Raw genomic sequence first — 12,922 nt, forward strand, 5'->3', positions numbered from 1 at the left:
GTGCAACATGAGGCAGGGAGAAAAAGTCCACACGATCACTGAGAGTGACGGCAGCAGGATGGATCGGTTGGACGGCTAGAAATGTGATTTCAGACATGCAGCTTTGCAAAGTGTTGCCCAATCAAAGTAGCGTAACTTTCACTCTTATTTTCATTCTTATTCAACCATCAACAAGTCGAGATTCCACTTTCACATTCCGACCTCTGTGCAAGAAGAAATTGCATTGAAAAGGATGTTAAGTCAAAATAAAAACAATTACACAAAAAACAATTCAAAATGTATTCATCCATAAAAGCCTGATATTCATTTTTTAAAACAAATGACAGGTTAGCATTTCCTGGTTTTTATTTTCTGCACTGATTGATCACCAAATGAGGTTCCTGTGTTGTTAAAGGCCAACACAGAATGGAAGCTTCTATAACTCATATGTCATTCTTACTGTATAAATAGAATGGAATCATTTTGAAAGAAATGTTTCATTTCACGCAGTCCTTTCATCCAAGGTGACCATGATGAAATTATTTTGTTGAAAAAGCTTTTTTTCACGACTAAAACAAAAGGTGACGAGCTCGACTTGGCTCTTTTCGTGACTAAAGCTGATTTGCAAAACAGTTTTGCGTTATCTCGCAAAAGTTCACCCTTTTTTTGTTTTAACCCATCCATTTGTTTTCCTCCATGTCCCCTCGGGCGCTCCGTCCACATGCAGGATACAGTAGAACTGTAGACTAAAACAAGAAGCATTTTCGTCGAAAAAGACGAAGACTAAAAATAGAACGGCTGCCAAAGACATCACTGATTTTACGACTGTCACTACGCTACGCTACTAGCGTCTACATCCGCTCGGCCTATTTTCAGCAGTCACATGTCAGGCACGTGTGATCTACGCTACCTGTCCGTCTATTTACGGCAGCGAGCGATATACGTGCGCTCCCCCCCACCCCCACCCCCCAAGCCCAAACGTGACGTCTCAGGAGCACTGTTGTAAAAATCTGCTAAATGAGGAAGTGACGTAGAGGCAACAACATTTTGTGTCGGGACCTTTTGTGTCTACGACGGACTAGCATAAGTTATTCATACCGTACGACATGTCCTTACATCAGCGTAGTAATACGTAGGACACAACGTCGCTTCAGTTGTCAGGCAGCCTTTTCATGGAAAGGAAAGTGAAGAGTGATTTTTAGACTCAGCAGCATCACGTCCATTTTCCAAAGCATCTCCAGCACATGCTGGCAATGCTCTTTGAGGCGGGGGCGCCCTCACTTTCTTTTTCCAGCCAGGGCAGCGCAGCGAAAAACTTTGGAATTTTGATATATTTTTTAGGTCTGTCAAATGATTAAAAATTGTAATCAAATTAATCACAGTTTTCCACTTACTTAATCAAGATTAATCACCAAAGGATAGCACACATGTCTGTTTGCCTAACACGAGGCTCTTTGAAGGGATAGTTGGGATGTTGTGACATGAAGTTGTGTGACACCCCCATCAGCAGTGTCGTACATCAACAGCGACGTACCCCCCCACGCGGTCCCGGGAGTCCAGTTCCGGTGGGATTTCCTGTGACGAGGGACGTACTTCCACTTAAGGAAGGAGTTTGCAGCTTGTTTACGTGTGTGTTCCACGGAAGAACATGCCAGCGTCTTCATCACATGCACAAGAAGAACTGCAGACACGGCGGGAGACAAATATAACGCCGAGCCCTTTGTGGGGGCTGATTTTTTTGGAGGAGGCATTTTTATGATGCAAATGTATTACTCTTTTCAGCACTTGTTGTTTTGAGAAGCCAAAGTCTTTACCTAAATGACCCAGCAACTAAGCAGAACTACATTCTTCATCACAAAACCCGACCAGAACCGGACTTGCGGGACCAAGTGTGGGGGGGGTAAGTCACTGCTGACGGGGATGTCATGCAACTTCATGTCAAAACATCCCAGCCATCCCTTTAATAGCAGCACAACATTTCAATTGCACTTCAACCAGACATTAGAGTCATGAAGGGCTGCGTTCAAAGACACCAAGTCATTTCAGTTGAATTCTGGGATTTCCCAGCGTACTTAAATGGAACAAATTGTACTTCCGCATTCAGAGTTAGGTGAGTGAGCGCTAAGAAGCTTATTTAGACCACACGTGTGTGCGTAATAAAGAGGTTGTTGTGTTGTGGGGGGTGTCCGTGAATGCATCTGGCTGTGGTCTACTGCCAATGAGGAAGTGTGGCTCCGATACGTCCACGTGTACGGTGTTGATGTGATTAAAGACTCTGAGTGACGTGTGGGGACTCGACACCACGCTTCCATCTGCGTCGCAGCAGAGACGTGTGGCTTGGCATGACATGCACGTGTACAAATATAGCTAATATAGCTCATGGAATCAATTGGTTACCGCCGTTAATGTGCTATTTTTAAAAGCTCTCATTTTTTCCATGTTGTGAAAAGACTAAAAAACTCATTTCAATATGTTATTAGTTATATGCTATAATGTTATATGTTAATAATATGTTATTATATTTATTATTAATTATTGTAAATGTGTGCCTTTCCCTTGTGCATTTTTGCTCTTTTTCCTGGGTTTGTTTGTTTCATTTTATTTCTACACATGTGGCCCCCCCCGCTCTATAGTATTGTGTTCCCCTCAGCCCTCTTAAGTCTTCTTGCTCTTATTTGTGTTCCATAATGTCATCCATGTGCCGCTGGTGCTCTGCTAGATTACGGGAACATGTTCTCACATCCTGTTAGCTCCTCCATTGTTGTGAAAGATGACCCGCATAGCAGCCTAGCCAACCAAAGGGTTCGTCTGCTGTCCTTGCTTAAAAAGGAAAAACAGCCCAGCAGCCCCCAGGAGATCATTGTGACAGTGAACGGCCTTTTTTGCTTGTTTTTCTTTTCTTTTCAGAACAGTGCTGCCAACAATCAGGAGCTAACCTGCCAGGCCTCTCAGTGGGAGTCACTGGATGGTCATTCACTTCACTGACATGTTGGAAACAACACTTAAACACACATGACCGCACTTCACCCAAATCCACCCTGTGGAATTCCCAAAGATGACAGAAGACGTTTGGTAGCGTTCTTCTCTTTTAATAAGTACAATTGGAGTGCTGATACAAAAATATGGGAATCTGTTGTGAATTAGAAAACAATGCGTATGCACATTCCTCTCACACGCACTTATTACATGTACACACACACACGCACATATACACACACACACACACACACGCGCTGTACAGGTCAAGCCGAGTATTCATATCATGGCCACGTTTCTGTCTGGTGCCTGAAAACGAAAGTACTAAATAGTGTAGGAGATGGTGGAAGGAGATGAGAGATCTTCCTGCAGAGGGTGGCGCAGGCGGCCCTCCCCTCAGAGAATGCTGGCAAGCCCCGACAGGAAGCTACCCAGCATGCCTTGCGGGTTATCCATTGCAATACGGTGGTATTGTTCTACACTTATGCTAGTGTTTATTTGGATTAAGTCACATGGTGCGTTTCACATGCGTTGTTACAAACATAATTGATACATTTTTAAGGGCGTCTCAATTACTCGTGATTTTTCACCACGTGCAGGTGGGGCAACAATGCAACTATGCTGTACGTGTTTTGAAAGAGCGCAATCAATCTCGTGTGAAGAAAAACAGAAAACAGCAAATATGTTTTGTCTTTTGCTGCGTTCTTGTGTTCTTTCCACCTTAAAGGTCGCGTGGACGCTGATCTCAGGTCGAAATGTGGCCAGAGTACGAATACGTGAGCGCTTCAGCTCACATCTACAATCGAAAGCTGCCCAGTTGTGGCTCATTCCTCGCAGGCTCCAAACATCACCAACGAAACCAAGTGAAAGTAGAAGACATGTCATGCTGCAGGCGTGATTTACATTCTTGGTCAGCAACAGGAAATGGCAAATGTACAAGTGCCTAATGGGATCCATGTGCTGGGGGAAAGATATACCGTGCTTAACGCCACCGTCCTCCAGTGGGGGCATGTTGAATGGAAGTCACGTGACGGTTGCTGCCTTCTTGTGCCTAATTGGCTGACAACACCCTCGCGTCCACAGCCTCCATCAGCTCCCGCACCCATTTCAGCTCCGGGTTGGCGCAGACGGTGCGCTGGTTTTTGCGTCCGGGCTTCTTCTTCATCACAAACCTGCACACATCGTCATCCTCGCTGATCATTCACTTTTCCAAATCACTGGCGGTGCAGCAAAGACACGAGGACTCACACGACAGCTCTGATGTTGCAGTCGCCATCCGTTTCCTGCATCCTGTAGCTCTCGATGTTGTACTTGGCATTGGGTCGCATCCCGCGCACGTGGCCCAGGCAGCAGTTACCGTAGGAACCTGTGGGGGGAAGTCAGGTTATTACTTTTTTTCTCTTGCGACTTTCTCATCATAAATGTACAACTTTTTTTTCTCTTACATGTATGACTTTTTATCTTAAATTTAGGACTTATTTCTCATAAATGTATTTTTTTTTACTTTATTCTCGTAATTTCCCATATTTTTTCCCATGTGGCCCTAATGCTCTGTTGTAGTTTTGATATACACTCATGGAAACATGACGAGAGCACGCTTGTTTCTTCAGTTTCTGGTTCATTTGAATGCCTGATACAAGCAAAGGTACCTTTGTTGGGACAAATATAACAATGACAACAAAAATAGCTCACAAGAGTTCCATTTTTTGTCAGTACAATGCTATACTGTAGGTATTCATGTAAGAACTAAGAGCATGGAAGTTTCTAGATATCAGCTCTTAAATGAAACGCTTGTGAGCTATACTTGTTATCATCTTTATATTTGTCCAAACAAACGTACCTTTTAGTTGTACCGGGCATAAACAAAACAGGAAGTTGGCGTCTGTGTTGGTCTCGCTGCCACATGGTGTCATTGGCAACAATCACGTCTTCAGTGAAGGTAAAAATAACCTTGAATGTTCATTTATTCATCATGCACATATGTTTATATGCATTTTCAGTTATTTCTGCATGTAAAACTATGTTTGTAAAACGATTAAAATGTGTTTTGTGGTAACATGTTTGGCTTTGTGGAACATGTTAACTCATTCAATACCAAAGACATATTATATATCTATTATTCTATATAAACCTGAACTCCCAAACCTAAAGATGTATTTATATGCGCGCACGCGTGCACACACATGCACACATAGTTTAGTTCCAAATGTGAAAATTGTCAATAGTTGGTGGTGTTATATTTGTAGATAAATTGTTATTTTGATGTTTTCTGTGTTGTTTATGTTGTGGTGTAGTTGTTTAGATATTTGAGATGTCACAAAAGCAAAAAATATTTGTGTCAAAGTGAAGGTTATGCTTGAAATGTATCTTTTCATAAAAAGCTGATTTTTTTCCTTTTTAGTCAGGAACTGATATTTCCCTGAAACTTACCTATGCTCTACTGCTGAATTACTAAAGAACGGAAAAAGGTAGAATCAAACTTTTGCTTCCTGATGAAAGACAGGAGTGTAATGTTTCTTTTGGTAGGTTCCATGTTTATGTAAGCATACAACACAATAATCTGTGTGCCTTGAAAGATCAGTCCAAATGGTCTAAAATGGATGCTTGTGGAAAATGGCTGGGATTGAATGAGTTAATTGTATTTACATGGCTTCTTATGGGAAAAACGGACTTGGTGAGAGTACTTTTCGGATAGAGCTGGACCCTCTTGAACGGATTAATGACACTAACCGAGAGTCTGGTCCCCTACAGAGAAAAGAATCATGTCCAAAGTACCACAACAGAGCATGTGTTTTTTATCAGCCACATTCCTTTTTTGATTTGGTTTTCAACATGCGCACTGGTGGAGAATATTGGCTTCATTAGGATCACAGCACTTACTCGTACTGAGTCTAAATCTGCTCTTGTCACGAATATTATTATTATGACTATAAAGCAGTAATCCTGTGACTTTTCCCTCATACAGGATATCACGTGGCAACTTGGTTCCATGATTGTTTCATGACATTTCATGACAGATTGGTGTAACACGAGAGGTAACGCTCTGCGTTTAACTGTCAGCACCAGAAAGCGATGCCATGGTACAAAGCGTTCACTGGTGCGGATCATCTGACCAGCGCTGCATGCGAAGCATAAACTCAAGCTTGGCCGGCGTGCACTAACCTTGCGCCACACACAGGGTGGTGCAGATGATGAGCAGGAGGAACAAAAGAGCTTGGAATTTCATGTTGGCTGCTGCTGTTATGCGGAAAGAAAGACGTTTAATAACAATGGCAGAAAACATTTAGCAGCTGTCACTTCCCATACGTAAACTATCAAGGCTCACACGTTCATAGCTTATTTTACAGCACAATGACAACAAGCCAAAACACTTAGTTTGATCATAGCACAGGTGGGGGATAAGAAACTTACCTGCTCTCATTCACCACGACGATCGCTGACAGACAGCTGCAGAGTGTTGTGTCTTTGTGCGCATTTTGTGCACATATAAAATCTGCTCCCCTCCCCCCTCCCCCTTTTACCCCCACTGTGGCCGCACTCACATACGCCACTCCTCTCACAAGCAGCGAGTTTTGCAAACACGTAGTTGACCATGTTGTGCAACAGTAAAGACTTGGTAGTACAAGGCTGCCTTTTCGGTGAGCAAACAGGAACAAAGTGTAAATATTGTTGCCTTCTGGTTAAACCTTCACTGTTTGCATGCGTGTAATGTAATTTAAAAAAAGAAAGAAAGAAATAAAGACTCCTGCACTCGTGGTCACTTCTTCATCCCCTGCAATGATTTGATTGCTTACAGATGTTTGCTAAATATGGCTGATGTTGCAAGCAACATACATACAGTACATGAAATCTGATGTGGGAGAGTACGACAGACATGTGGGACACTATGCTAACGCACACACCGTCAAACGTTTTAGAACAGCTCAGTTTTTGCAGTTATTGATTGAAGTTCAAGTGGTTCAAGTCCAATGAATCGCTTTGAAGGGTACAAACACACACACATATCCACGGCTGGCAAGGGAGCCACACCACAGCACGCACACCCACGTAGCACGCAAGCCAGAAGTGCCAGGGAGGGACAGAGAAGCAAGCACCACACGACAGGACCCACGACAGTAGCAACCCCCCGCCGGACGCTGAAGCAAAGCTCATCAAAGTCATACAGCAACACCTGCAGATTTTGGAACACATAAGGTTCACTGCATTGTAAGGTGCCCCGTCCATTTTGGAGAAAATGTAAGACTTTTAAGTGTAAAAATGCGGTACTCATTGCTCATTTATTTTTAAGTATGTCAGCATTATTTATCATTTCTACCTAATTTCCTTCCAAAAAAACAACTTCACCTGTACTGTCCAGTATCCAGGTGTTTATTTCACAGTCACACTGGTGGAATTTTTGGCTCAAATGTTAGTGAATCAATTTGAAGTTACTGAATCGTATCCATCCATCCGTCCGTCCGTCCGTCCGTCCGTCCGTCCGTCCGTCCGTCCATCCATCCATCCATCCATCTTCTACTGCTTATAGTCTCTCCAATGTTTCCTGGGTCTTCCCCGGGGCCTCTACCGGTGGGACTTGCCCTGAACACCTCCCCAGGGAGGCGTCCGGGAGACATCCTGACCAGATGCCCAAGCCATCTCATCTGGCTCCTCTCAATGCGGAGGAGCAGCGATTCTACTCCGAGTCTCTCCTGGATGACAGTGCTTCTCACCTTATCTCTAAGGGAGAGCCCGGCCACCCTACGGAGAAAACTCATTTCGGCCGCTTGTACCCGCGATCTTGTCCTTTCGGTCACTACCCAAAGCTCATGACCATAGGTGAGGGTAGGAACGTAGAAATTGTACGGTAAATTGAAAGCTTTGCCTTTTGGCTTAGCTCTCTCTTCAACACAACAGACCAATGTAGAGTCCGCATCACTGCAGACGCCGCACCGATTCGCTTATCGATCTTGCGTTCCATCCTTCCCTCACTCGTGAATAAGACCCCAAGGTACCTAAACTCCTCCACTTGGGGCAGGATCCCATCCCCGACCTGGAGATGGCACTCCACCCTTTTCCGGGTGAGAACCATGGACTCAGACTTGGAGGTTCTGATTCTCATCCCGGCCGCTTCACACTCGGCTGCGAACCGATCCAGTGAAAGTTGAAGTTCACGGCTTGATTATGCCAGCAGGACCACATCATCTGAAAAAAGCAGAGACTCAATCCTGCAGCCACCAAACCGGAACCCCTCAACTCCCTGGCTGCGCCTAGAAATTCTGTCCATAAAAGTAATGAACAGAATTGGTGACAAAGGGCAGCCCTGGCGGAGTCCAACCCTCATTGGAAATGGGTCCGACTTACTGCCGGCAATGCGAACCAAAACCACACTGCTGCCATCGCTGTCCTCAAAAGAGTGATTGGTTGCTTTAAGGTGTAGATGTACTGCTGACTGAGGACCACTAGAATTGTCCCTCTGTACATGGAAGAGATGGAGAAACAGGCTCTCACTTCCTTCTCAGGGACAAAACCAAGGCACTGGTTTAGATACGTGGATGACACCTTTGTCATAATCAAAAAACAAGAAATTCAGTCTTTCACAGATCACATCAATGCGGTGGACACCAATATCAAATTTACTCGCGAGGACACTAAAGAAAACCAACTAGCCTTCTTAGACTGCAAGGTAATTATAGGAGAGGACAGACAGCTACTTACAGAGGTCTTTAGAAAGGCCACACACACTGACCAATACCTGCTTTTTGAATCAAACCATCCACTACAACATAAACTAGGGGTTATTAGGACCCTCCAACATAGAGCGGAACAAATACCAACTAGTGCTGAGGGAAAGAAAAAGGAGACACAACATGTCCAGAGAGCGCTCTCAACCTGTGGGTACCCACGGTGGGCTTTTAACAAAGGTCAAAAGAAGAGAGTAGGGAAAGAAACCCAAAAGCCCACAGAAGCAAAAAGGAGAGGAGTGGTAGTCCCTTATGTGGCGGGGGTCTCCGAAAAACTCCAGAGGATCTTATGGCAACACAAAATTCCTACCTATTTCAAACCAGTAAATACCCTGAGACAAAAACTAGTGCATCCTAAAGACAAGGCTCCAAACCAGAAACAGAGCAATGTGGTCTATTCCATCCACTGTAAAGATGAGGAATGCAAAGAGCACTACATTGGGGAAACTAAGCAAATGCTCCAAAAAAGGCTTTATCAACATCGCAGGGACAATGCTAGTGGTCCTCAATCAGCAGTACATCTACACCTTAAAGCTACCAATCACTCTTGTGAGGACAGCGAGGTAAAGATTTTGGCCAAAGAAAACAGATGGTTTGAAAGAGGAGTAAAGGAAGCTATTTTTGTCAAACAACAGAACCCATCATTGAATCGGAATGGTGGTTTGAGGTTTAATTTGGACCCTGTGTTCAGCAGGTTACTGAGACCAAAACCCACAGCTCTTAGTCTTGCAAATGAGGTGTAGCCAGGGCCGAGCCAGAACAATAGATGCTAACAAGCCAGTATCAGAGTCGTTAATACCCAACTCAGGGAGCGACACTTCCCTTTGATCGGAGGTGCTAATGGCAGGAGAGGATTAGACGACAACTCCTCCCAGGCTTAGTGTAAGGAACCAATAGGAGGAGGGTGTTGGCACACCAATTCCGCCCACTCTTACTGTATTTAAGGCCTAGGCTACCAGCACTTATTAGTTCGCTGACGAAGCTCTTCGGATGAGGAGCGAAACGTCCGACACCTTCTTCACAGAAGTACAGATGACGTCTCAAGAAGCCTTTCCCTCAATGTGATAAATAGTAGAAAAAAGGCTGAAATGATTTGATAGAGTAATCATCTTGATGTATTTCAGTGGAATTTTCAGTAGAAATGACGAGACGGTCTGTGAATCATGGCCCCCTGAGCCAATAACAATTCAGCATGCCTGTGTGTCACCCAAGAAGTCTCCTACTGGACTGACTGGAGAGCTCCCCCTTGTGGCCACGTCTGGTCAGTGCTTGAGTGGCCTTTCTGGAAAATCACGTGACGGGACAAGTTTGCAGCCAAGCTTCCTGATGAGCTCTTTTATCTGCTCTTCACCCACTCCCGATTCTATTTCATTCATATGACATACAGCATGTGATATTTTCTTTCACATCTTATTCTCATTGTAAGCATTGCATGAAAAAAAACAAGGTGACATCCAACGCTCCAAACACACCAGTGATGCAGAAGACAGCGTAAGACACACGCACTTGGCAAATGCTGCAATCACAAACTCTGCAGCAGCAAAATGCAATAAATGCCGAGAGCACACACAAACCCCCCCAAACAGCTGCATGAGAGACATGCTACGCGTTCAACTCTCATGTAAATGTGCTCCCCAAGCCTTGTTGGCAAGCACAAATGTCAGATGGGTTGCACACATCTCAGAGAAAAATCCCCAAAGCACAATGTTTCCACCTCCATGCTTGACAGCAGGGATGCCGTTCTTGGGATCATATTCGGCATTCCCATGCGTGGCGTCGTGTTTTGGTGTCATGTGAGCACAGCACTTTCTCCCAGGCCTTGTAGCAAACATTCAGGTACAGACGGGTGTGCACATGTGTCTTCTTGGGCAGGAGGACCTTGCAGGCACTGCAGGATCTCAATACATGACTGCAAAGTGTCTTACTCATGCTGTTCATGCTGACTGTGCTCCCAACTCCCTTGACATTGAAGGATGATCTTGTTTTATTAACTAGTAAGCTGAGTGGGTAAATAATTATTACAAGTAGACTTTAGAATAAATGTTTGCATTGATGTTTATGGATTGAATTATTAATGGAGTGCCTTAATATATGTAATAGTGACCCTGTGATGTGATCTCCAGAGGAGGTAAAGACATTTTCGGGTGGACGGAAAGGTGTCTGGAATATCAGGGCCGGCCCACATAAAGGCAAGAGACATTGTATTGTATAGTACTTTATTAGCAGGGAAATTCACTTGTTACAGCAGCTAGCAAGATACGCAAGTAAAGAATACATAGTGACTACAACATGGTTCAGGTGGTGCAGGTGTTGCAGAGCCTGACAGCGGTCGGTATGAAGGACCTGCGGAACCTCTCCTTCTTACACCGTGGGTGTAAGCCTGATTGTTGCGGCTGCCTTTGCTGAGCTCGGTGATTTTCTTTTTAACACCGAAGAAGGAAAAGTGCATTTTTGAAAAGAATTTGGAATACCCGACTCACCGCAAGTCCGTGAATGCATCTGGACTGCGTCTGACTGCTGATTGGATGAGCAAGGGAAGGGGAGGTAGGCTAGTTGGTGAGTCTCACTGGAGAGAAAAAAGGTGACCGAGTTTGGAGTTGAGTGTGAAGCAAGTTACTGCACAGTAAAATCAAAGTATAGAATTTACGAGAGTTTAGCAATATGTTTCATAACGAGAAGCGCGCTGTAGCTGTGTGTTGGGAGCCCGTGACACGCTCATCGCCAAGGTGGTGACTCCGGGAGAGGCGGATAGTGTGCTGCGGGAGCTGACGGTGTCACCCCGCCTGTGACTGCTGTGAGGCGGGGCACAACAATACGTTTCACTTTTACGTCTCCAAATACCAGTCCCTATGTTTGTCGCCAGTCGCTTTTGGGAAAATAAATCACCAAGAGATTTAGCGAGAAAATGGCTAAGTTGTCAACACTGGGCTGCACGTGAGATCGTAAGGAGGGGAAAGCCTTCACAGATGGAGAATACGTGAAAGAATCGTTCATAAAAATATCTGCATCTATTCTCAACGAATTAAAAAACAAGACATGATCGATAAAATGAATGGCTCCCTCTGCAAAGACAGTCAAGGCCAGGCTCAATAGAATGGTTGTTGATGGCATGAACGCTTTTGAGCAAACAACACATGCAAAAATGCTTTTTCATGTTAAAGTTGGCTACATTTTGTTTTCATTTTCAACAAATACGGGAGCCACTGATAAGGGCGTTTAAATAATTTCACAGAAGGCCCACTTTTATTTGTTGAATTTGTTGCTGTAACATTTTAAAAAAGATCACAACTCTGAAGTTTATAAGCTGTGTCATGTTTTGTGTGGATTTTTTTTTGGACTGGAAGAGGAGGCTCTTTTGTTGCTAGAGGTTGCCGACCCCTGGTCGATATCATCCAGCGACCTGGGTCCTCTCCTCTCCAGCCTACTTCCCAGGATTTCAATGGGGTTGAGGTCTGGTGACTGAGATGGCCATGGTAGGAGCTTGATTGTGTGTCTGGTGAACATGTTCAGGGTCATCATCTTGCTGGAAGACCCAGTGACCACCCATCTCCAGCTTTGGGCAGAGGCCACCAGATGTTGCTTTAAAATGTTCTGGTATTCCAGAGCGTTCATGGTGCCATGCACCCTAACAAGGTTCCCAGGGTCTCTGGAAGAGAAGCATCAGCGATCCTTCCCCATACTTGACAGTGGGCATGAGGTGCTGTCCTGCATTCTCCTCTTTGGAGTTACGCCAGTAGCGACTTTAAAACTGTTGTTAGTTTCACCAAAACACTTCAAGCATTATTGTTATATTTTGTATGTGTAAATATGTTGATGTACTAGTTTTGGATGGTGCGAGTGTTGCGTCAGTGTGTGCTGGAGCGCGTGGCGTAGTTACGTCATGGCGCGTGTGCGCGCTCGTCCACACACCTTTCTGATGTGGACGAGGGGAGACGTGAAATGTGTTTGAAGGGTGGATGTGCTGTGTTGTATGTTGCATCGTGGATGTCTAGTGAGAGTTTTGCTGACGTGTTTATTGTTTTGCACTTTATAACTACGGTCTGCTAACGAAGTGGAAGCTAGCTTTGCTAGCACGGGTCGGCTAGCGGCCGTCTCTTCATGTCTGCACACGTGCGATGTATTTAGTATCTCCTTTTGATTTCCAGGAGAAGCAGGAAATGCACGGAGGAGCACACAGCTCACGTATTGTATGTTTCACGCAGAAATAAAAGACGTCAAAGACCATCAAGTCTCCCTCCTTCATAACC

General features: G+C 44.6%; 1 protein-coding gene across 2 annotated transcripts; it reads right to left on the reverse strand.

Annotated features, from left to right (window-relative positions):
- Window positions 1-3,047: 3,047 nt before the first annotated feature.
- ccl25b (chemokine (C-C motif) ligand 25b) lies at window positions 3,048-6,458 on the reverse strand. 2 transcript variants are annotated; one of them, XM_054789744.1, is made up of 4 exons: window positions 6,367-6,458; window positions 6,118-6,192; window positions 4,204-4,321; window positions 3,048-4,127 (listed from the first exon to the last, which is right to left on the reverse strand). In XM_054789744.1, exons 1-4 carry the CDS (start codon window positions 6,374-6,376, stop codon window positions 4,007-4,009), a joined length of 324 nt encoding a protein of 107 aa, XP_054645719.1. In that variant the 5' UTR covers window positions 6,377-6,458; the 3' UTR covers window positions 3,048-4,006. The 2 variants fall into 2 exon arrangements, with proteins under 2 accessions (XP_054645719.1, XP_054645720.1); XM_054789745.1 differs by having other exon boundaries at window positions 6,118-6,189; window positions 6,367-6,445.
- Between the last annotated feature and the right edge of the window lie 6,464 nt (window positions 6,459-12,922).

The sequence above is a fragment of the Dunckerocampus dactyliophorus genome, chromosome 10, assembly GCF_027744805.1.
Source record: "Dunckerocampus dactyliophorus isolate RoL2022-P2 chromosome 10, RoL_Ddac_1.1, whole genome shotgun sequence".
In the NCBI taxonomy this organism is placed as follows: Eukaryota; Metazoa; Chordata; class Actinopteri; order Syngnathiformes; family Syngnathidae; genus Dunckerocampus; species Dunckerocampus dactyliophorus.

Bases quoted from the DNA above. Each gene is read 5' to 3' on its own strand.
- ccl25b (XM_054789744.1), bottom strand. The intron at 4,322-6,117 runs GTTAGTGCACGC...TTCCCCCCACAG, and splicing joins CACCCTGTGTGTGGCGCAAG to GTTCCTACGGTAACTGCTGC. The intron at 4,128-4,203 runs GTGAGTCCTCGT...CGATGTGTGCAG, and splicing joins TGCAACATCAGAGCTGTCGT to GTTTGTGATGAAGAAGAAGC.